The sequence below is a fragment of the Pseudophryne corroboree genome, chromosome 4, assembly GCF_028390025.1.
Source record: "Pseudophryne corroboree isolate aPseCor3 chromosome 4, aPseCor3.hap2, whole genome shotgun sequence".
Taxonomy (NCBI): domain Eukaryota; kingdom Metazoa; phylum Chordata; class Amphibia; order Anura; family Myobatrachidae; genus Pseudophryne; species Pseudophryne corroboree.
The window spans coordinates 198,456,942-198,479,870 of record NC_086447.1 but is presented as its reverse complement, the minus strand read 5'-3'; the positions used below and the strand labels follow the sequence as shown (position 1 = coordinate 198,479,870).

Below are 22,929 nucleotides of genomic sequence, written 5' to 3'. Positions count from 1 at the left end.
ACGCCAATTGGTCGACACACCTTAGGTCGACATGGGCAAAAGGTCGACATGGACAAAAGGTCGACAGGAACAAGGTCGACATGGAAAAAGGTCAACATGAGTTTTTCACGATTTTTTTCTTTTTTGGAACCTTTTCATACTTAACGATCCACGTGGACTACGATTGGAACGGTAATCTGTGCTGAGCGAAGCGGTAGCGGAGCGAAGGCACCATGCCCGAAGCATGGCGAGCGAAGCGAGCCATGCGAGGGGACGCGGTGCACTAATTGGGGTTCCCGGTCACTCTATGAAGAAAACGACACCAAAAAAACATAAAAAACTCATGTCGACCTTTTTCCATGCCGACCTTGTTCCTGTCGACCTTTTGTCCATGTCGACATTTTGTCCATGTCGACCTAAGGTGTGTCGACCAATTGGCGTCGACCTAAGGTGTGTCGCCCTTTTTGCTGTCGACCCTGAGTCCCAGACCCGTCTGTGTGTGTGAGAGAAATAGAGAGAGAGGACGAGAAAGGGAGAGAGAGAAGATAATTAGAGACAAAGGGGGTCATTCCGAGTTGATCGCTCGCTGCCGTTTTTCGCAGCGCAGTGAACAGGTCACTACTGCACATGCGTATGCACCGCAATGCGCATACGCGTCGTAGGGGTACATAGCGGATCGTTGCTGGGCGATGGATTTAAAGAAGAATCCATTCACACAGCCGATCGCAAGGAGATTGACAGGAAGAGGGCGTTTGTGGGTGGCAACTGACCGTTTTCAGGGACTGTTTGGGAAAACGCAGGCGTGCCCAAGCGTTTGCAGGGCGGGTGTCTGACGTCAATTCCGGGACCAAAAAGACTGAAGTGATCGCAAGGGCTGAGTAAGTCCAGAGCTACTCAGAAACTGCAAAATACGTTTTCGTTCCGCTCGGCTGCACACGCGTTCGCACACTTGCAAAGCGAAAATACACTCCCCCGTGGGCGGCGACTATGCGTTTGCATGGCTGCTAAAAGTAGCTAGCGAGTGATCAACTCGGAATGACCCCCAAAATGTATATGGAGATCTGACTGTGGTTGGTCATAGAGAGGCAGGCTGTCTCTGTATGGGAAGTTTTTTATCATGTGTTCCATTTATGTGTATGTGTATGCATATATATCCTATAAACTATATATGTACCTGTAAATATAAACTCCACCGCACAAGTGTCTTTCTTACTCCTAAATCCAATGTCACAGCAACTGCCCCAAGTTATTGCTGTCTGGTGCTCGCAGCTATGTATTATTACAGAGGTTCTCAAACTCGGTCCTCGGGGGCCCACACAGTGCATGTTTTGCAGGTCTCCTCACAGAATCGCAAGTGAAATAATTAGCTCCACCTGTGGACCTTTTAAAATGTGTCAGTGAGTAATTAATACACCTGTGCACTTGCTGGGTTACCTGCAAAACATGCACTGTGTGGGCTCCCGAGGACCGAGTTTGAGAACCTCTGTATTAGTAAGTTGCACTTTGTAAGTACATTACAGCAGGGGACCTCCTAAATGCAGGGAAACCTGGCCTCCTTACATGTAGGAAGAAGATTTGGGACCCAGACACTGTGTGTGGAGTGGTGGCCTGTCTGAGGGGTGGATAAGGAGACTTTGTGTACATAGAGCACGAACTAGCTATGTCACCAGTACCAGACCCTCCAACATGACCCGCTCCACTAGGTACAAAATGCTCTGGACTTCCCTCTTAATTTATGAGTTCCATCACCTGTGTTGAACTAGTTGAATGATAGGAAAGCTGTTTCTTCACAGGTGATGGCAATAATAAATTAAGAGGGAAGTCCAGAAACAGAGCATTTTGTACCTAGTGGGGCGGGTCATGTTGGAGGGTATGCAGTACTAACTGTGCCCTATTGCTGGAGGTCAACACGACATCTATGACATGGGTGTGGTCATGGTCAAAATGGTCATGGTTCATGTAGCACTGTGTGTGTGTGTGTGTGTGTGTGTGTGTGTGTGTGTGTGTGTGCTAAGATACATGTGTGTGCAAAGGAGACTGTGTTTATACAGGGAGCTGTGTGTGTGTGTGTGTGTGTGTGTGTGTGTGTGTGTGTGTGTGTATAGTAAGACACATATGTGACCTGATGTGTCAGTGACCAGTGTAGTGCCAGTAAAAATCTGACCATCCTCCTGGCTCCCACTCCACCACCACTCCGCCGGGTTCACTACGGCTGGCCGGCGGTCGGGCTCCCGGCGACCAGCATCCCGGCGCCGGGAGCCCGACCGCCGGGTTACCGACAGCGTGGCGAGCGCAAATAAGCCCCTTGCGGGCTCGCTGCGCTCGCCACGCTACGCGCGCCACACTATTTTATTCTCCCTCTATGGGGGTCGTGGACCCCCACGAGGGAAAATAAGTGTCGGTATGCCGGCTGTCGGGCTCCCGGCGCCGGTATACTGAGCGCCGGGAGCCCGACCGCCGGCATACAGAAGACCACCCCACTCCGCCCTATGATCCCCGGCTGACAGGGGCAGCCCAGCAGTAATGGAGTGCCACCACCAGCTCCTCATCCCAATTCCCGCTCCACTGCTGCCGCCGATCCCTGGCTGACAGGGGCAGCCCAGCAGCGATGGAGTTGAGGATGGTGAAAAAAGAAAGGTTGTGAGAAACTTTGAAATCCCTCCCCCATCTGAACGATAAGCAGGTGGACACTGACCGGTTACAATGGGGTGCTTATATTCAATGCTAAAGCACTATGCAAAGTTGGATAGGTCATCTAACTAAACTAAATAGATATAATTGTTATTTTATAACAATAAAATTACTATAATTTGCGTTGAACAAATGAATGAAAATGAAGCTGACTTGCATGATCTAATACTAGTATAAACTGTGGACTCTTACACTGTTCCCAGGGATTGTAGCGAGGTAGTGGCTAATGGCGTCTTTGTCTGCTTACAGGTGAGGGCTGCATTGCACTACGCATAGAAGATCCTGAGCAGCAACAGTTCCCATTCTTTACTCCTCTGACCCACCATGGAGAAGAGACAGGCCACTTCCAGGGAGAAATTTGTCTGCATGCATCCTGTGGGAAACAAAGAGAGAAGCTATATGGTTGGTTTTATGCATACGCTGTGGGTCTGAAAACCAATGGTTTATGTACATCTCCGATGTTTGTGGTACTGGGCACATAGTGGCCTAAGCTGCAGCATGATTGACATGCTGTGGCTGTTTGTGGGCTGGGATGGGGCGGCACTAAGCAGCATTTCCAGGAAATGGAGGCGTGTCAGGCAGGAGGGGTCCATTCTTTGGTTTACTCAGATGGCCGATGTTGCAAATATTTTGTCCGATGATGTGCCGATCCTGCTTGTTTGTAAGCGGGCATCGGATCTGAGATGCTGGCAGGGGGCGTCCTTTTCCTTCAGATTCCTCCTGCAGGCATTAGCATATTTTTGCACAAAGACGCAGCTGCCTTCCAAAAGCATCCATCTCTGAATTAGGCCCTGTGGGTCCGATTCTGTTTTGCAAGCAAAGCAAAAAAAGGCAAGCAACTGGGCAAAACCATGTGCACTACAGGTGGGGCAGATGTAATGTGCAGAGAGAGTTAGATTTGGGTGGGATGTGTTCAAACTGAAATCTAAATTGCAGTGTAAAAAATAGGTTTTTAATTACCTACCGGTAAATCCTTTTCTCGTAGTCTGTAGAGGATACTGGGGTTCCATTTAGTACCATGGGGTATAGACGGGTCCACTAGGAGCCATGGGCACTTTAAGAATTTGATAGTGCGGGCTGGCTCGTCCCTCTATGCTCCTCTTACCAGACTCAGTCTAGGAAACTGTGCCCGAGGAGACGGACATACTTTGAGAGAAGGATAGGTAAGGATAGTGGTGAGATTCCGAACCATCACACACAACAAGAGGAAAGCCAAGCTAACCAAACTTGAAACAGGAACAGCAACGGCTTAACCAACATTACTTAACTAAGTAACAGTGCAGGAAAAACAAACCGTTGGACGGGCTCCCAGTATCCTATATGGACTACGAGAAAAGGATTTACCGGTAGGTAATTAAAATCCTATTTTCTCTTATATCCTAGAGCAGTGTTTTTCAACCACTGTGCCGTGGCACACTAGTGTGCCCTGAGCAGTCTCCAGGTGTGCCGCCACAGAAGCAGAGCCAGGCCCTTCAGTGTTTTGCTGCTACTGAGGCCCTGGAACGATCAATACTAGTGGGTTTAGTGGTTGCAGAGCCAGTTCTAATTTTTGGCCCGGGCAGTGTTGGGCTTTTCTGGCTTTCTCAGATGTGGCTCAGGCGTTACCTATGGAGAAGCTGCGACATGACATCCTAGGACACGCAACTGCACCATGCATCACCATTATATTTGAATGTGCCTTGGCAATATTTACATCTTGTTCAGTGTGCCGCGAGTTGTAAAAGGTTGAAAATCTCTGTCCTAGAGGATACTGGGGTTCTATTTAGTTCCATGGGGATGTACCAAAGCTCCCAAACCGGGTGGGAGAGTGCTGAGGTTCCTGCAGAACTGATTGACCAAACTGAAGGTCCTCAGAGGCCAAAGTATCGAACTTGTAGAACTTAGCAAACGTGTTCAAACCAGACTAAGTAGCTGCTCGGCAGAGCTGTAAAGCCGAGACACCAAGGACAGCTGCCCAGGAAGAACCCACTGACTTAGTAGAGTGGGCCTGTACAGATTTTTGACATGGCAAACCAGCCGTGGAATAAGCATGCTGGATAGTAAGCCTGATCCAGCGTGCAATTGTCTGCTCTGAAGCAGGACACTCAATTTTATTGGGATCATAAAGAACAAACAGCGAGTCCGATTTTCTGTGAGAAGCTGTTCGCTTTACATATACCTTCAAAGCCCTCACAATATCCAAAGACTTTGAAGTAGCAGGGGTGTCAGTAACCACTGGAACCACAATAGGTTGGTTGATGTGAAACGCAGACACCACTTTAGGAAGAAATTTCTGATGAGTTCTGAGTTCAGCTCTGTCCTCAAGGAAAATTAAATAGGGACTTTTGTGAGACGAAGCCCCCAGCTCCAACACACGTCTTGCTGAAGCCAAGACCAACAGTATGACGGTCTTCCACGTAAGATATTTTACGTCCACCTCCTGTAACGGTTCAAACCAGTCCGACTGGAGTAACTGCAGCACCATACTGAGATCCCAAGGTGCCGTGGGAGGCACAAAGGGAGGTTGGATGTGCAGAACGCTTTTCAAGAAAGTCTGGACCTCAGGGAGAGAAGCCAATTGTCTTTGAAAGAAAATGGACAAGGCCGAAATCTGGACTTTTATGGAGCCCAGACGTAGGCCTACATCCACACCTGCCTGCAGAAAAAGCAGGAAACATCCCAGATGAAATTCCACCGCAGAATAATTTCTGCTCTCACACCAGGAGATGTATTTCTTCCAAATACGATGGTAATGCTTAGACATTACCCCCTTCCTGGCTTGGATCATAGTCTGGATAACCTTGTTAGGGATCCCTTTCCTGGCTAGAATCAGCCGTTCAACTTCCATTCAAACGTAGCCACGGTAAGTCCTGATAGACGAACAGGCCCTGTTGCAGAAGATCCTCGTGAAGAGGTAGAGGCCACGGATCTTCGAGGAGCATCTCCAGAAGGTCCGCATACCAGGCCCTTCTTGGCCAGTCTGGAGCAATGAGAATTGCTTGAACCTTTTCCCTTTTTATTCGCTTTAGAATTCTTGGGATTAAAGGAAATGGATGAAACGCATATACCATCTGATAGACCCATGGAGTCGTCAGGGCGTCTACCGCCACTGCCTGTGGGTCTCTCGACCCGGAACATACCACCTGAGCTTCTTGTTAAGACAAGAGGCCATCATGTCGATCTGTGGATATCACCATCGATGTGTCAAGCACCTGAACACTTCCAGGTGTAGGCCCCACTCCCCCCGGGTGCAGGTCATGTCTACTGAGGAAGTCTGCTTCCCAGTTGTCCACTTTCAGAATGAAGACCGCTGACAATGCCACAGCATTTTTTTCTGCCCAGAGGAGATTTCTTGACACCTCCGACATTGCTGCTCTGCTTTTCGTTCCACCCTGACGGTTTAAGTACGTCACCGCCGTCACATTGTCCGACTGGACCTGAATGGCCCGATCTTAAAGAAGATGTGAGGCCTGCAGAAGGGCGTTGTATATGGCCCTGAGTTCCAGAATGTTGATTGGAAGGATGACTTCATGACTTGACCATCTTCCTTGAAACTGCATCCCCTGGGTGACTGCTCCCCAACCTCTGAGGCTTGCATCTGTGGTTAACAGAATCCAGTTCTGAATTCCGAACCTGCGACCCTCGACGAGGTGAGAAGTCTGTAGCCACCACAGAAGGGAGATCCTGGCTTTTGGCGACAGACGGATCCTCTGGTGCATGTGAGGATGCGATCCGGATCATTTGTCCAACAGATCGAGCTGGAAAGGTCTTGTATGAAACCTTCTGTATTGAAGTGCCTCGTAAGCGGCAACCATTTTCCCCAGAAGGCGAATGCATAGATGCACTGATATCCGGGTTGGCTTCAGGACGTCCCAAACCATCGACTGGATTACCAATGCCTTTTCCAACGGAAGGAAAACTTTCTGCGACTCTGTGTCCAGTATCATTCCCAGGAATGGAAGCCTCCGTGTTGGCACTAGGTGAGATTTCGGAAGGTTCGGAATCCACCCGTGATCCTGGAGGAGTTTGGTTGAGAGACCAATGCTGTCCAGTAACCTGTCCCTAGACGGTGCTTTTATCAGGAGATCGTCCAAGTACGGAATTATGTTCACTCCCTGTTTGCGGAGTAGAAACATCATCTCTGCCATCACCTTGGTGAACACTCTCGGTGCCATGGAGAGACCAAATGGCAGGGCCTGGAACTGGTAGTGACAGTCCTGCAGTGCAAACCGTAGGTAAGCCTGATGAGGCGGTCAGATTGGAATGTGAAGGTATGCATCCTTGATAACCAGAGACACTAGGAATTCCCCCTCCTCCAGACCTGAGATTACCACTCTCAGAGACTCCATCTTGAATTTGAACACTCATAAGTACGGGTTCAATGACTCGAGGTTCAGAATCGACCTTACCGAACCGTCCGGCTTCGGTACTACAAACAGGTTGGAATAGTACCCCTTGTTTTGCAGATGAGGTGGAACTGGAACAATGACTTGAGTCTGTACCAGTTTTTGGATGGCATGCTGTAAAGTTATACTTGCCTCTTGTGAAACTGGTAAGCCTGATTTGAAGAATCTGTGAGGTGGTAGCTCTTGGAACTCCAGTCTATAGCCCTGGGAAATAAGATCCATGACCCAGGGCACCTGGCACAAACTTGACCAGATCTGACTGAAGAATCGTAGTCAGGCTCCCACCTGACAGCCTTCCAGGCATTGCGGTCCACCGTCATGCTGAAGGCCTTGAGGAAGCAGAGCCTGAGCTCTGTTACTGAGCACCGGCAGTTGCTGGTTTGCGCGGTTTACCTCTTGCGCCGCTGGAGGACGTAGAAGCACCTCTGGATTTGCCCTTGAACTTGGCCGTCAGAAAGGACTGAAGCTAAGAAGCTGAATAAGCCTTCTTGGTTGGGGTGGCTACAGAAGGAAGATACGTAAACTTACCCACAGTAGCTTTGGAGATCCATTTGTCTAGTTCATCTCCAAACAGGGACTCTCCCGTGAATGGTATGCCTTCCACGCCTTTCCTGGAGTCTGCGTCAGCAGTCCATTGGCATAGCCACAAGCCTCTGCGTGCCTACACTGCGATAACAGTGGTGCGTGCGTTAAGCAAGCCTTTCTCTTTTATGGCCTCCACCATAAAGCTCACAGAGTCCTGTATATGCTGCAGGAGTAAAACAAAATCCCCCCTAGGCAAGGAATCTAACCCCTCAATTAGGTTACCTGACCATTTAGCAATGGCTTTTGTGATCCACGCACATGCAATAGTGGGTCTTTGGGCCACCCCAGCAGCTGTGTACAATGATTTGAGTTAGAGATGTGCACCGGAAATTTTTTTTTTTTTTTTTTTGGTTTTGGATTCGGTTCCGCGGCCGTGTTTTGGATTCGGACGCGTTTTGCCAAAACCTCCCAGAAATTTTTTTGTCGGATTCGGGTGTGTTTTGGATTCGGGTGTTTTTTTACAAAAAACCCTCAAAAACAGCTTAAATCATAGAATGTGGGGGTCATTTTGATCCCATAGTATTATTAACCTCAATAACCATAATTTACACTAATTTTTCGTCTATTCTGAACACCTCACAATATTATTTTTAGTCCTAAAATTTGCACCGAGGTCGCTGGATGGCTAAGCTAAGCGACACAAGTGGCCGACACAAACACCTGGCCCATCTAGGAGTGGCACTGCAGTGTCAGGCAGGATGGCACTTCAAAAAAAAAGTCCCCAAACAGCACATGATGCAAAGAAAAAAAGAGGCGCACCAAGGTCGCTGTGTGACTAAGCTAAGCGACACAAGTGGCCGACACAAACACCTGGCCCATCTAGGAGTGGCACTGCCGTGTCAGACAGGATGGCACTTCAAAAAAATAGTCCCCAAACAGCACATGATGCAAAGAAAAAAAGAGGCGCACCAAGGTCGCTGTGTGACTAAGCTAAGCGACACAAGTGGCCGACACAAACACCTGGCCCATCTAGGAGTGGCACTGCAGTGTCAGACAGGATGGCACTTCAAAAAAATAGTCCCCAAACAGCACATGATGCAAAGAAAAAAAGAGACGCACCAAGGTCGCTGTGTGACTAAGCTAAGTGACACAAGTGGCCAACACAAACACCTGGCCCATCTATGAGTGGCACTGCAGTGTCAGACAGGATGGCACTTCAAAAAAATAGTCCCCAAACAGCACATGATGCAAAGAAAAAAAGAGACGCACCAAGGTCGCTGTGTGACTAAGCTAAGCTACACAAGTGGCCGACACAAACACCTGGCCCATCTAGGAGTGGCACTCCAGTGTCAGACAGGATGGCACTTCAAAAAAATAGTCCCCAAACAGCACATGATGCAAAGAAAAAAAGAGACACACCAAGGTCGCTGTGTGACTAAGCTAAGCGACACAAGTGGCCGACACAAACACCTGGCCCATCTAGGAGTGGCACTGCAGTGTCAGACAGGATGGCAGATTTAAAAAATAGTCCCCAAACAGCACATGATGCAAAGAAAAAAAGAGGTGCAATGAGGTAGCTGTGTGACTAAGCTAAGCGACCCAAGTGGCCGACACAAACACCTGGCCCATCTAGGAGTGGCACTGCAGTTTTCTAGCGAGAGGATCATTGCTTCCATCCTCATGTGAATCTGAACCACTAGCCATGAACATAGGCCAAGGCCTCAGCCGTTCCTTGCCACTCCGTGTCGTAAATGGCATATTGGCAAGTTTACGCTTCTCATCAGACGCTTTTAATTTTGATTTTTGGGTCATTTGACTGAACTTTTGTTTTTTTGATTTTACGTGCTCTCTACTATGACATTGGGCATCGGCCTTGGCAGACGACGTTGATGGCATTTCATCGTCTCGGCCATGACTAGTGGCAGCAGCTTCAGCACGAGGTGGAAGTGGATCTTGACCTTTCCCTATTTTAACCTCCACATTTTTGTTCTCCATTTTTTAATGTGTGGAATTATATGCCAGGTTCAATAGCAATGGCCTACTACTATATATACTGCGCACAACTGAAATGCACCACAGGTATGGATGGATAGTATACTTGACGACACAGAGGTAGGTAGAGCAGTGGCCTTCCGTACCGTACTGCTATATATACTGGTGGTCACTGTCAGCAAACTGCAAAACTAAAATGCACCACAGGTATAGAATCTAGATGGATAGTATACTTGACGACACAGAGGTAGGTAGAGCAGTGGCCTTCCGTACCGTACTGCTATATATACTGGTGGTCACTGTCAGCAAACTGCAAAACTAAAATGCACCACAGGTATAGAATCTAGATAAATAGTATACTTGACGACACAGAGGTAGGTAGAGCAGTGGCCTTCCGTACCGTACTGCTATATATACTGGTGGTCACTGTCAGCAAACTGCAAAACTAAAATGCACCACAGGTATAGAATCTAGATGGATAGTATACTTGACGACACAGAGGTAGGTAGAGCAGTGGCCTTCCGTACCGTACTGCTATATATACTGGTGGTCACTGTCAGCAAACTGCAAAACTAAAATGCACCACAGGTATAGAATCTAGATGGAGAGTATACTTGACGACACAGAGGTAGGTAGAGCAGTGGCCTTCCGTACCGTACTGCTATATATACTGGTGGTCACTGTCAGCAAACTGCAAAACTAAAATGCACCACAGGTATAGAATCTAGATGGATAGTATACTTGATGACACAGAGGTAGGTAGAGCAGTGGCCTTCCGTACCGTACTGCTATATATACTGGTGGTCACTGTCAGCAAACTGCAAAACTAAAATGCACCACAGGTATAGAATCTAGATGGATAGTATACTTGACGACACAGAGGTAGGTAGAGCAGTGGCCTTCCGTACCGTACTGCTATATATACTGGTGGTCACTGTCAGCAAAACTCTGCACTGTACTCCTCCTATATAATACTGCTGGTCCCCAGTCCCCACACTAAAGCAGTGTGAGCACAGATATATGCAGCACACTAAGCACAGATATGGAGCGTTTTTCAGGCAGACAACGTATAATACTGGTGGTCACTGGTCAGCAAAACTCTGCACTGTATTCCTCCTATATAATACTGCTGGTCCCCAGTCCCCACAATAAAGCAGTGTGAGCACAGATATATGCAGCACACTGAGCACAGATATGGAGGGTTTTTTAGGCAGACAACGTATAATACTGGTGGTCACTGGTCAGCAAAACTCTGCACTGTACTCCTCCTATATAATACTGCTGGTCCCCAGTCCCCACAATAAAGCAGTGTGAGCACAGATATATGCAGCACACTGAGCACAGATATGGAGCGTTTTTCAGGCAGAGAACGGATAAAACTGGTGGTCACTGATCAGCAAAACTCTGCACTGTACTCCTATATAATACAGCTGCTCCCCAGTCCCCACAATTAAGCAATAAGCACAAATATTTGCAGCAACATTAATAAACGGAGAGGACGCCAGCCACGTCCTCTCCCTAACATTTCCAATGCACGAGTGAAAATGGCGGCGACGCGCGGCTCCTTATATGGAATCCGAAGCTCACGAGAATCCGACAGCGGGATGATGACGTTCGGGCGCGCTCGGGTTAACCGAGCCATACGGGAGAATCCGAGTATGCCTCGGACCCGTGTAAAATGGGTGAAGTTCGGGGGGGTTCGGTTTCCGAGGAACCGAACCCACTCATCACTAATTTGAGTGTAGTCTCAATTTTACGATCAGCCCTGTCTTTTAGGGAGGCTGCACCACAGACAGGCAATACAATCTTTCGTGACAGCCTAGAAACTGATAGGTCCACTATGGGCAGCGTTTCCCATTTTTTTCCTATCTTCCAAAGGAAAAGGAAAGGATGAGAGCAACCTTTTAGGTATTTGAAATTTCTTATCAAGATTAACCCATGGTTCTTCAAACAGGGTATTCAATTCCTTAGACGCAGGAAAAGTGATTAAGGACTTATTTTTTACACTAAAATAAGATTCCTCACACTCCGTTGACACCTTATCAGGAAAATGCAGAACATCTCTGGTAGCTTCTATAAGAGCCTCTATTCCCTGTGACAGAGCTGCATGCCCCCCCCCCCCCTTCCCCCACACCTCTGAGTCCACCTCCCCCTCCTCCATGTCTGACCTGTCAGCGTCAGAGTCAGACTGCAGGATATGGGCCAGAGATCGCTTTTGCGGACAAATACGAGGGGATTGAGACACTGTTTTGGGGAACGAGTCTCTGTTCATCCACAGTCTGTTTTAAGTATTGCTCCTCTTTCTCATTGCGGGACAATTTTGTAGAAAGAGTGGAGATCATTTCTTTAAGAGAATTAACACACTCTGGTTCAGCCCCGCCATTCTGGGAAGGTGCACTGTCTTGAGTACCCAGTAGTGAGCCCCCTAGTGAGGAATACACTCCTCTGTACATGAAACACACTCTTTGCCTGACATAATGTAAATGTGACAGCACACACATACACAGGAAAAGGTTAAGCCAGCCCCCACCGCGCCCTCACTACTAATGCCAAGCTTAGCTGGGCTGCAGACCGAGTACCCTGATAGGGGTCTTAGTACCCTAATAATCGCTCCCCCCCTGCTATGACTCCTTGGTACCGCTGAGGTAATTTGGAGTCACACCTGTCAGTCTGTGTCCACTGCAGAGGGAAAATGGTGCTGGTGAGCTGCTGGATCCCCTCATAGGGAAGCTCCGCCCCTTCAATGGCGCGCAGTCTTCCCGCTTTTTTTATACTGGCTGAGGTAATTTTTGTGCTTAAAATGGAGCAGAACCGTTTTAAGGCTGTGTTTGCCAGTCTGGGTACTGTGTACAGAGACGCAGTTGTGTACTGTGTCCAGGAGACGCATTCTGCCCCGTTGAGAAGCCATGCGTCTCTGTACCCTCATGCTGCCATAATGGCCGGAGCCCCGCTAACCGGGACGCCGGCTCAGTACTCACCACTCTTCATTCTTCTAGCTCTATTAGGTGGGGCTTGAGAAGAGTTCCCTCAGGAGCTCAGTGTCCTGTCAGTGGGGAACGGGGCCATTAATCCTTCAAGAGGTTGGGTCGTCCCCTCCCCCCCCAAGTCCCATGAAGCAGGCAGCCTCCCAGAGGAAGACCCTAACAGGTCGAAACGCATTGGAGCTACCCATCTATACTACATTGGACTGAGGACGAATGTTCACTGCAAAGAAGGACAGTACTGCTAATCTTTTCCGCAAACCATCCGGTCACGTGATCCGGAGTTCCGGAAGCAACCGGTTGCCAGGCGACGGAAGAAGCCTGAGGCAGCGTAGAGTGGAAGGCGGAGGGGAAGGGAGAAGGTAAGTCCCTGTAGGAGGAGGAGAGGCACGGCCAGCCGCTCGGAGATCTCCGGCCGGGTCCACTTTGCCTCCGTGACAGGCGCACACCCCAGGTAAGCGGCCCCGCAGAGCGGGCCTGATTCGGGCGCTCTACTGTGGGACGTGCTGCAGGAGGAATAGCGCCAGTCCAGGGTCCTTATTCTCCACTCTAACCAAAGCATACACTACCGCTGTCAAGTGTTCATTACTTCACAAGAGAATCCTTCACTTCAGAGCACAGATTAGCGGGACGCCGCAGTCTCTATAGACTTGTAAACCGTTTGGACTTTAGTACATATTATCATTATTATTTTTTTGTGGCATTTTTCTTTTTCTTTTTCTTTTTTTCGACTTTACAAAGATTACAGCATTTGTTCTTTCAATTGAACCTTGCACTTCAGAATTTAAGCTCAAACCAGGAGCGTGCCCCAATCACTGATTGACTTTTAAACCGAATTTATACCTTTTGGGAAAGAAAGTATCTCAGCATCATAAAATAAACAACCTTAAGTATATTACCTGCTTTTTCATTATTGATTTCAGTTTCACGTTATAACCGTATCATTCACCACTACAAATACGGTTTGAGCGCTGGTTCCCTGTGGATTTATCCACATCTGTATACTTACCATTTAAGGGGGGGTGGGACACCCCTCATTACCAGCAGCACACCCCGCCTCAGATTAACACCTCAGTGCGCAGAGAACCCATTTCTGTACCCATGAAGCAGGCAGGCTGGTGCCAACCAACCCGGCCTGAAAATAACAAACTTATTAAATAAATGCAGAAGACTCTTCAGGAGCTTCCTTCAGCGTGACCGGCTCCTCCGGGCACATTTTCTAAACTGAGTCTGGTAGGAGGGGCATAGAGGGAGAAGCCAGCCCACACTATCAAATTCTTAAAGTGCCCATGGCTCCTAGTGACCCTTCTATACCCCATAGTACTAAATGGAACCCCAGTATCCTCTAGGACAGTGGTTTTCAACCACTGTGCCGTGGCACACTAGTGTGCCCTGAGCAGTCTCCAGGTGTGCCGCCATAGAAGCACAGCCAGGCCTGTCAGTGTTTTGCCGCTACTGAGGCCCTGGAACGATCAATACTGGTGGGTTTAGTGGTTGCAGAGCCAGTTCTTATTTTGGACCCGGGCAGTGTTGGGCTCTTCTGGCTTTCTCAGATGTGGCTCAGGCGTTACCTATGGAGAAACTGCGACATGGGGTGGTCTTCAGTATGCCGACTGACGGGATCCCGGCACACAGTATACCGGCGCCGGAATCCCGACAGCCGGCATACCGACACTTATTCTCCCTCGTGGGGGTCCACGACCCCCCTGGAGGGAGAATAAAATAGCGTGGCGCGTGTAGCGCGCCACCGTGCCCGTAGCGTGGCAAGCGCAGCGAGCCCACAAGGGGCTCATTTGCGCTCGCAACACTGTCGGTAAGCCGGCGGTCGGGCTCCCAGCGCCGGTATGCTGGTCGCCGGGAGCCCGGCCGCCGGCATATCATACTGAACCCGCGACATGACATGCTAGGACACGCAACTGCACCATGCATCACCATTATATTTAAATGTGCCTTGCCAATTTTTAAATCTTGTTCAGTATGCCGCGATTTGTAAAAGGTTGAAAAGCGTAAGAGAAATAAGGTTGTCTAACATTTGTGAGCCACATGCAGAAACAGACAGTATATACCCTGCACAGAAATAATATAAATGTATTTGCTTTTTTTTTGCTTTACTCATAAATCTGAATCAGGCTCTATGGGGGTCATTCCGAGTTGATCGCTCGCTGCCGATTTTCGCAGAGCAGCGATCAGTTAAAAAAATGGCAAAACTGCGCATGCGTATGCACCACAATGCGCACGCGCGTCGTATGGATACAAACCGCATCGTTGCTGTGCAATGCTTCTAGCGAAGAATCCATTCACACAACCGATCGCAAGGAGATTGACAGGAAGAGGGCGCTTATGGGTGTCAACTGACTGTTTTCTGGGAGTGGTAGGGAAAACTCAGGCGTGTCCAGGCGTTTGCAAGGTGGGTGTCTGACGTCAATTCCGGGACCGGACAGGCTGAAGTGATCGCAAAGGCTGAGTAACTTCAGACCTACTCAGATACTACAAAAACATTCTCGTACCTCTCGGCTGCACATGCGATCGCACACTTGAAAAGCGAAAATACACTCCCCCGTGGGCGGCGACTATGCGTTTGCACGGCTGCAAAAAGTAGCTAGCAAATGAACAACTCGGAATGAGGGCCTATGGGCGTCATTCCGAGTTGATCGCTAGCTGCCGTTGTTCGCAGCGCAGCAATCAGGCTAAAAAACTGCATTTCTGCGCATGTTTATGCATCGCAATGCGCACGCGCGACGTACGGGTACAGAGGCATTTGTTGTTTTGCAAAGATTCTAGCGAAGTTTTCAGTCGCACTGACGGCCGCAAGAATATTGACAGGAAGGGGGCGTTTCTGGGTGTCAACTGACCGTTTTCAGGGTGTGTTTGCAAAAACGCAGGCGTGTCTGAGAAAACGCAGGCGTGGCTGGGCGTTCGCTGGGCGGGTGTATGATGTCAAATCCGGACACGAATAGGCTGAAGTGATCGCAAGCGCTGAGTAGGTTCAGAGCTACTCTGAAACTGCACAAACTGTTTTTGCAGAGCTCGGCTGCACAAGCGTTCGTACTTCTGCTAAGCTAAAGTACACTCCCCAGTGGGCGGCGGCATAGCGTTTGCACGGCTGCTAAAACTAGCTAGCGGGCGATCAACTCGGAATGATCCCCAATGTACAGTGTTAGTACACACCTTTTTGTATGTGGAGAATACTCTTTATGTTTGTCCTTTATCCTGCTATAATCACCTAAACGTGAAACCAGGATAGTAAATACATATTTGTTTCCTAACACAGATTTTGTGAAGATTGAAAAAGATGAAACCATGGCACAAAAGCAATTAAAGCCCCAGTGCAGCCAGCAATGGGAACATTCAACAAGGTAAGTGATAGCTATATGCAGTGTCACCGGTTTCCACAGTGTCATGTGCCGGAAACAGGCGGTGCTGGCTGCTTGATGAAGTGATCAATGACCAGAGAGGCAGGGCTGCTGTAGAGGAGCTGGGCTCCCCGCTGACCTCCAATGGTGAACCTGAGAAAAGGAGGCAGGGGAGTGGCTATAGCAGCTGATTGATGATCGATTGACAAGCACCCGGCACTATTTACACAGACAACCATAATAATAAGGCTAAGGCTGACCATAGTTAGCTGTAGTGAGTAAATGCCAATTTAATATAAGGAGTTCTGTCTAATTATAAGGCGTGTAATGCCTGTGCTTAGGGACTTGCTAGACCATATAAATAAACTCATGTCGACCTTTTGTCATGTCGACCTAGAGTCCCTGTCGACCTAGAAACCATGTCGACCTACTTACTGTCGACCATTAGTGGTCGACCTAGACATTGTCGACCTAAGTCATGTAGACCTAGAGACCGGATCCCGTGTATGTATGTATATATATATATATATATATGTGTATATATATATATATATATATATATATATATATATATATATAGATCTATCTATCTATCTATCTATCTATCTATCTATCTATCTATCTATCTATCTATCTATCTATCTATCTATCTATCTATCTTTGTAAACCTTCTGGCTAAACTTAGTAATTATGGCTGGTGACAAGAAATCCATATCCAAAGGAGATCCACTAACATTAACTAAAGGTCCATACACACTTGCCAATAAAATGAGCGACGTCGCTCATTTTCTCTCTCCCTGAGCGACGTCGCTCATTTTATCAGCAAGTGTGTATGCCGCCAGCGACGACCAATGCGCGGCCCCGCGGGTCGGCAACGATTGTCGCTGTCGCCAGTGCATGCATGCAGGATCTGGACTGTCGTCAATGACCTGCATGCAGGGCTGGCGGAGGCGTGACGTCACTGAGCGATATGAGCGGTCATATCGCTCAGTGTGTACAGTCGGCCACCGAATGACCGGCCCGGGAGGGGAAACATTAGACGACGTCGCTCACAGAGCGTCATCGTCTAATGTGTACGGACCTTAAGAGTGTACATATACATAGCTCCAGGGCTGTTTCTAGACAATTTGGCTCCCAGTGCAAGCAGTAAAAAAAATGTGCCAACCCCCCCATATACATTCATAAATGCTCCTCTACATAGACACAAAAAAACCTATTTTGCACGTGCGCTCCCGGCCAGGTGGCATGACCTCTTTAAAATAGGCATAGCCTCACTAAAATGGGCATGGCCTCATAAGAAAAGACTGCCTTACACCCCAGTTTTTGACCTTACACCAACAGACCTCGGCCACCACAGGAAGAATAAAACATTCCACCATATTAAGCCCCACACAGTAATGCCCCTTGCACCATATTATGCCACACACTGCAGTGCACATATACATTATGCCCTGCAGTAAAGCTTTTAATTACATTTAAATTACCTGCTCGTTGCCAGGGGTTTCATGTGCTGGGTGTCACGCTCGTTGCCAGGGGTTTCATGCACTCTGTGTCACGCTCGTTGCCAGGAGTTTCATGTGCTGGATGTCATGCATGTTTTCAGGGGTTTCATGCCCTGGGTGTCATGCTCTTTGCCAAGGGTAATGCTCGTTGCCAGGGGTGTGTACTCTCTGGTGGGCGCCAGCACTGTTATCATTCCGTTTTGAGGAATGACATGACTACTATAGAAGGGAGGAGAGGGAGCGGGATAGTAGAGTCAGCAAGTGCCGGGCTGGCGACCAGTGCTATCGCTCGGCTCGCCCGCGGCTAGAAACTGCACTGCATAGCGCTTCTAAATATTGTACTAAAACTGATGTTCCAGTTGGAGGAAGGCTTTCTTTAATTTGGAGCCATACTACCACAGGATTTTAAATACACTGTGCATCGTAAAGCGTAAGAAGGATTTTACCCATGCTATTAATGAATTTATGTATGTAAACTCTGTATTATTAGATATGATAGATATTTAACAGAAAACAGTGTTGGGGATTAGAGTCTATTTTAAGCTTGCTTATTTATACTTGGGTGGAGGCACTACGTGTTCGTTGGTTTCTCACATAACCTTGGGTGAGGAGTTGGGTTACATTAGTATACTAATCCTATATAAAGTAGGGCTTGTTCCCCTGTCTTATACACAAAGCTGAGTGGAGAGCACGTGCTGGATCAAATTCATAATTTCTATATTGGCAGCATTATAATCTATTTTATGTTTTTAACACCATCCTCAATTCAGTGTGATTCGGAGTGCACATAGATTAATAAGAAGACACAACTGGGAGAATGAACAGTGTATAGGAAGAGAAATGGAAGACGGTCTACTGCTTGTAGGGCATGTCCTCTCAGTGGGCTAACCATCCCTCATACTCTGTGCCAGTGTGTTTTGGTGGAAGCTCCTATCACTACCACTAAGATATTAGGATGCCAGTGTTCTCTCTGATGGATGTTGTCACAGGTAGCAGCTACTGTATCACTAGTCAGCCATTTGCATTCTTTACACGATAATGTGTAACAGTGTTGCTAGCGGGGGGAAGGCATTGTGTGGATCTGATATCAGGGACCCCAGCAAGGGATTCGGTCATAAGGTCGACACCAGTTAGGTTGACAGTCATTAGGTTGACCGCTATTGGTCGACATGCATTAGGTTGACATGGTCAATAGATCGACATGTACTAGGTCGACAGTTCAAAAAGTCGACATGAGTTTTTCACATTTTTTTCCTTCAATTTTTGAACTTTTTCATACTTTACGATTCACGTGGACTACAATTGAGAACGGTAACCTGTGCCAAGCGCAGCGGTAGCGGAGCGAGGCACATTGCCCGAAGCTCGCTCGCCATGTGAGGGCACACAGTCCACTAATTGGGGTACTCCGTCACTTTACAAAGAAAACGAAAAAAAAAAACCTCATGTCGACCTTTTGACCTGTCCACCTAGTACATGTCGACCTAATGACCATGTCGACCAATAGTGGTCGTCCTACTGACTGTCGACCTAGGTTGTGTCGACCCAATGACCCATACCCTCCAAGCAAAGTGGGCTATTTCTAAAATGTTTTTTTTTTCAATGGTTTGAATGAACTTATATAGTTAATCTCATGAGCACAGCACCAGCATATTTATAATGAATAACCAAATCCCCTCTTGTCAACTTTGTACTATGTGCACGGTTGGAAGCAGCTAGAAATGTGTGAGCGTGGTTATGGAGTCTCCAAGTCTTTTCATAACTCGACAGTGTCATAGACTGGTTGGGACTGACATGTTCCTATGTGTTTGTAGGAGTACGAAAGGCTTTGTGGACAAAATGGCCCGGATGCGAGGCATTCCTGTGTGCCCTCCAGAGACGCTGGGCAGGTAATTACAAGCGGCAGCAGACACATTCTCTTTTTTTTTTTTTTTTAGTGCAAAGGCTGGTGGACTAATATGTTAAGGTTCTCTAAAAAGCAATGTCTTGCACGTGCCAAGGTAACCACCTGGCAACCCAAATTTTAACCTCTGGGCGGTCGTGGACGCCCTACAATGGGGAACACTCTCCACAAACTATCCCAACCTTGCCTTTTGCTCTGAATTCACGGCTCTGTGTTCTGTTACGGAGCTTCCATGATGTTGTGGCCCATAAGTGTAATGATGTTGCAACGTAGCTGAGTAGTAGTTTTAATTACTGAAGTCCTTTAATTTGCCAAGGGATCCTGAACCTCTAGATACAGCTCTTGGTGGAGACATGAGAAAATAGGATACTGAGAAAGGAAGCTGGTTGGAATGAGACTGTCAAGGAGGCTAAACCTGATCTGAGACACCCCAATAAATAAGTTGCTATTGGCTGATAATGGGGTTGTCTGTACAGCCTAAGATACTCCCACTAGCAACGAGTGGAATGACTCCAGTGAAGACAGGAACAGGATTGTAGCGAAGGGAAGCCAGCTGGTGGTGGCAGGGGATTTAGAGGGAAATGTATGAAGCAGTGAAATTAGTGGAGAAGTGAGCCAGTGGAGAAGTTGCCTATGGCAACCAATCAACTTTGAAGTAACAGTTATTAAATGCATTCTACAAAATTATATGTAGCAGCTGATTGGTTGCTATGGGCAACTTCTCTACTGGCTCACTTCTCTATTCTTTTCACTGCTCCATACATCTACCCCTTAATTATTAGTTGCCAGAACTGTGAACACAGAGCAATTTTTCCGTTGGCGTATTGTATATAAATTGTTGATAGGGGCTGTGGAAGACTCTAGCGCAGTGTTTTTCAACCACTGTGCCCTGAGCAGTCTCCAGGTGTGCCGCCACAGAAGCACAGCCAGGCCCGTCAGCGTTTTGCAGCTACTGAGGCCCTGGAACGATCAATACTAGTGGGTTTAGTGGTTGCAGAGCCAGTTCTAATTTTGGGCCCGGGCAGTGTTGGGCTCTTCTGGCTTCCTCAGATGTGGCTCAGGCGTTACCTATGGAGAAGCTGTGACATGACATCTTAGGACACGCAACTGCACCATGCATCACTATTATATCTGAATGTGCCTTGGCAATATTTAAATCTTGTTCAGTGTGCCACGAGTTGTAAAAGGTCGAAAATCACTGCTCTACCGGTCACAGGGCGTGATTCAGGTTGGATTGCAAATTCTGCTTAGTAGCATAACTTGCAGTCCTTGTGAATGCATGCTGACCGCTGACCGCTCCCCCCCTCGATCAAGCAGAAAATAAGATTTTACGCACCGGTAAATCTATTTCTTGTAGTCCGTAGTGGATGCTGGGGACTCCGTAAGGACCATGGGGAATAGACGGGCTCCGCAGGAGACTGGGCACTCTAAGAAAGAATTAGTACTACTGGTGTGCACTGGCTCCTCCCTCTATGCCCCTCCTCCAGACCTCAGTTAAGGAAACTGCCCGGAAGAGCTGACATTACAAGGAAAGGATTTTGGAATCCAGGGTAAGACTCATACCAGCCACACCAATCACACCGTATAACTTGTGATAAACTTACCCAGTCAACAGTATGAACAACAACAGAGCATCAAACAATGGATGCCAACATAACATAACCCTTTATTAAGCAATAACTATATACACGTATTGCAGAAAGTCCGCACTTGGGACGGGCGCCCAGCATCCACTACGGACTACGAGAAATAGATTTACCGGTGAGTAAAATCTTATTTTCTCTAACGTCCTAGTGGATGCTGGGGACTCCGTAAGGACCATGGGGATTATACCAAAGCTCCCAAACGGGCGGGAGAGTGCGGATGACTCTGCAGCACCGAATGGGCAAACACAAGGTCCTCCTCAGCCAGGGTATCAAACTTGTAGAACTTAGCAAAGGTGTTTGAACCCGACCAAGTAGCTGCTCGGCAAAGCTGTAATGCCGAGACCCCTCGGGCAGCCGCCCAAGAAGAGCCCACTTTCCTTGTGGAATGAGCTTTCACTGATTTTGGATGCAGCAATCCAGCCGCAGAATGAGCCTGCTGAATCGTGTTACAGATCCAGCGAGCAATAGTTTGCTTTGAAGCAGGAGCACCCAGCTTGTTGGATGAATACCTGATAAACAGCGAGTCAGTTTTCCTGACTCCAGCCGTCCTGGCTACATAGATCTTCAAAGCCCTGACTACATCAAGCAACTTGGAATCCTCCAAGTCACGAGTAGCCGCAGGCACCACAATAGGTTGGTTCAAATGAAAAGATGACACCACCTTCGGCAGAAATTGCGGACGAGTCCGTAATTCTGCCCTGTCCATATGGAAAACCAGATAGGGGCTTTTACATGACAAAGCCGCCAATTCTGACACACACCTAGCCGAAGCTAAGGCCAATAGCATGACCACTTTCCACGTGAGATATTTTAACTCCACGGTCTTAAGTGGCTCAAACCAGTGAGATTTTAGGAAACTCAACACCACGGTAAGATCCCAAGGTGCCACTGGTGGCACAAAAGGGGGCTGAATATGCAGCACTCCCTTAACAAACGTCTGAACCTCAGGAAGTGAAGCCAGTTCCTTTTGAAAGAAAATGGAGAGGGCCGAAATCTGGACCTTTATGGACCCCAATTTTAAGCCCATAGTCACTCCTGACTGTAGGAAGTGCAGGAACCGGCCCAGCTGGAATTCCTCTGTAGGGCCTTCCTGGCCTCACACCAAGCAACATATTTTCGCCATATACGGTGATAATGTTTTGCTGTCACATCCTTCCTAGCCTTTATTAGCGTAGGAATAACTTCATCCGGAATGCCTTTTTCCGCTAGGATCCGGCGTTCAACCGCCATGCCGTCAAACGCAGCCGCGGTAAGTCTTGGAACAGACAGGGCCCCTGTTGCAACAGGTCCTGTCTGAGAGGCAGAGGCCATGGGTCCTCTGTGAGCATTTCTTGCAGTTCCGGGTACCAAGTCCTTCTTGGCCAATCCGGGACAATGAGTATTGTTCTCACTCCTCTTTTTCTTACGATTCTCAGCACCTTGGGTATGAGAGGAAGAGGAGGAAACACATAGACTGACTGGAACACCCACGGTGTTACTAGTGCGTCCACAGCTATCGCCTGAGGGTCTCTTGACCTGGCGCAATACCTTTGTAGCTTTTTGTTGAGGCGGGATGCCATCATGTCCACCTGTGGCAGTTCCCATCGATTTGTAATCTGTGTGAAGACTTCTTGATGAAGTCCCGACTCTCCCGGGTGGAGGTCGTGCCTGCTGAGGAAGTCTGCTTCCCAGTTGTCCACTCCCGGAATGAACACTGCTGACAGTGCTTGCACGTGATTCTCCGCCCAACGAAGAATCCTGGTGGCTTCCGCCATCGCCACCCTGCTTCTTGTGCCGCCCTGGCGGTTTACATGAGCCACTGCGGTGATGTTGTCTGACTGAATCAGCACCGGTTGGTAGCGAAGCAGAAGCTCCGCTTGACTCAGGGCGTTGCATATGGCCCTTAGTTCCAGGATATTGATGTGCAGACAAGCCTCCTGACTTGACCACAGCCCTTGGAAGTTTCTTCCCTGAGTGACTGCCCCCCATCCTCGGA

The 22,929-nt window shown here is 48.2% G+C and overlaps 1 protein-coding gene across 3 annotated transcripts in view; it reads left to right on the top strand.

Annotated features, from left to right (window-relative positions):
- Positions 1 to 22,929, top strand: part of INPP5D (inositol polyphosphate-5-phosphatase D) — a 298,231-nt gene that overhangs the window by 259,911 nt on the left and 15,391 nt on the right. For 2 of the 3 annotated variants that reach the window (XM_063915723.1, XM_063915725.1), the window contains 3 exons: positions 2,920 to 3,072; positions 15,825 to 15,909; positions 19,220 to 19,294. In XM_063915723.1, the coding sequence (XP_063771793.1) occupies positions 2,920 to 3,072; positions 15,825 to 15,909; positions 19,220 to 19,294 (313 nt within the window). The remainder of the gene's footprint in view (positions 1 to 2,919; positions 3,073 to 15,824; positions 15,910 to 19,219; positions 19,295 to 22,929) is intronic. The other variant, XM_063915724.1, reaches the window with a different exon arrangement.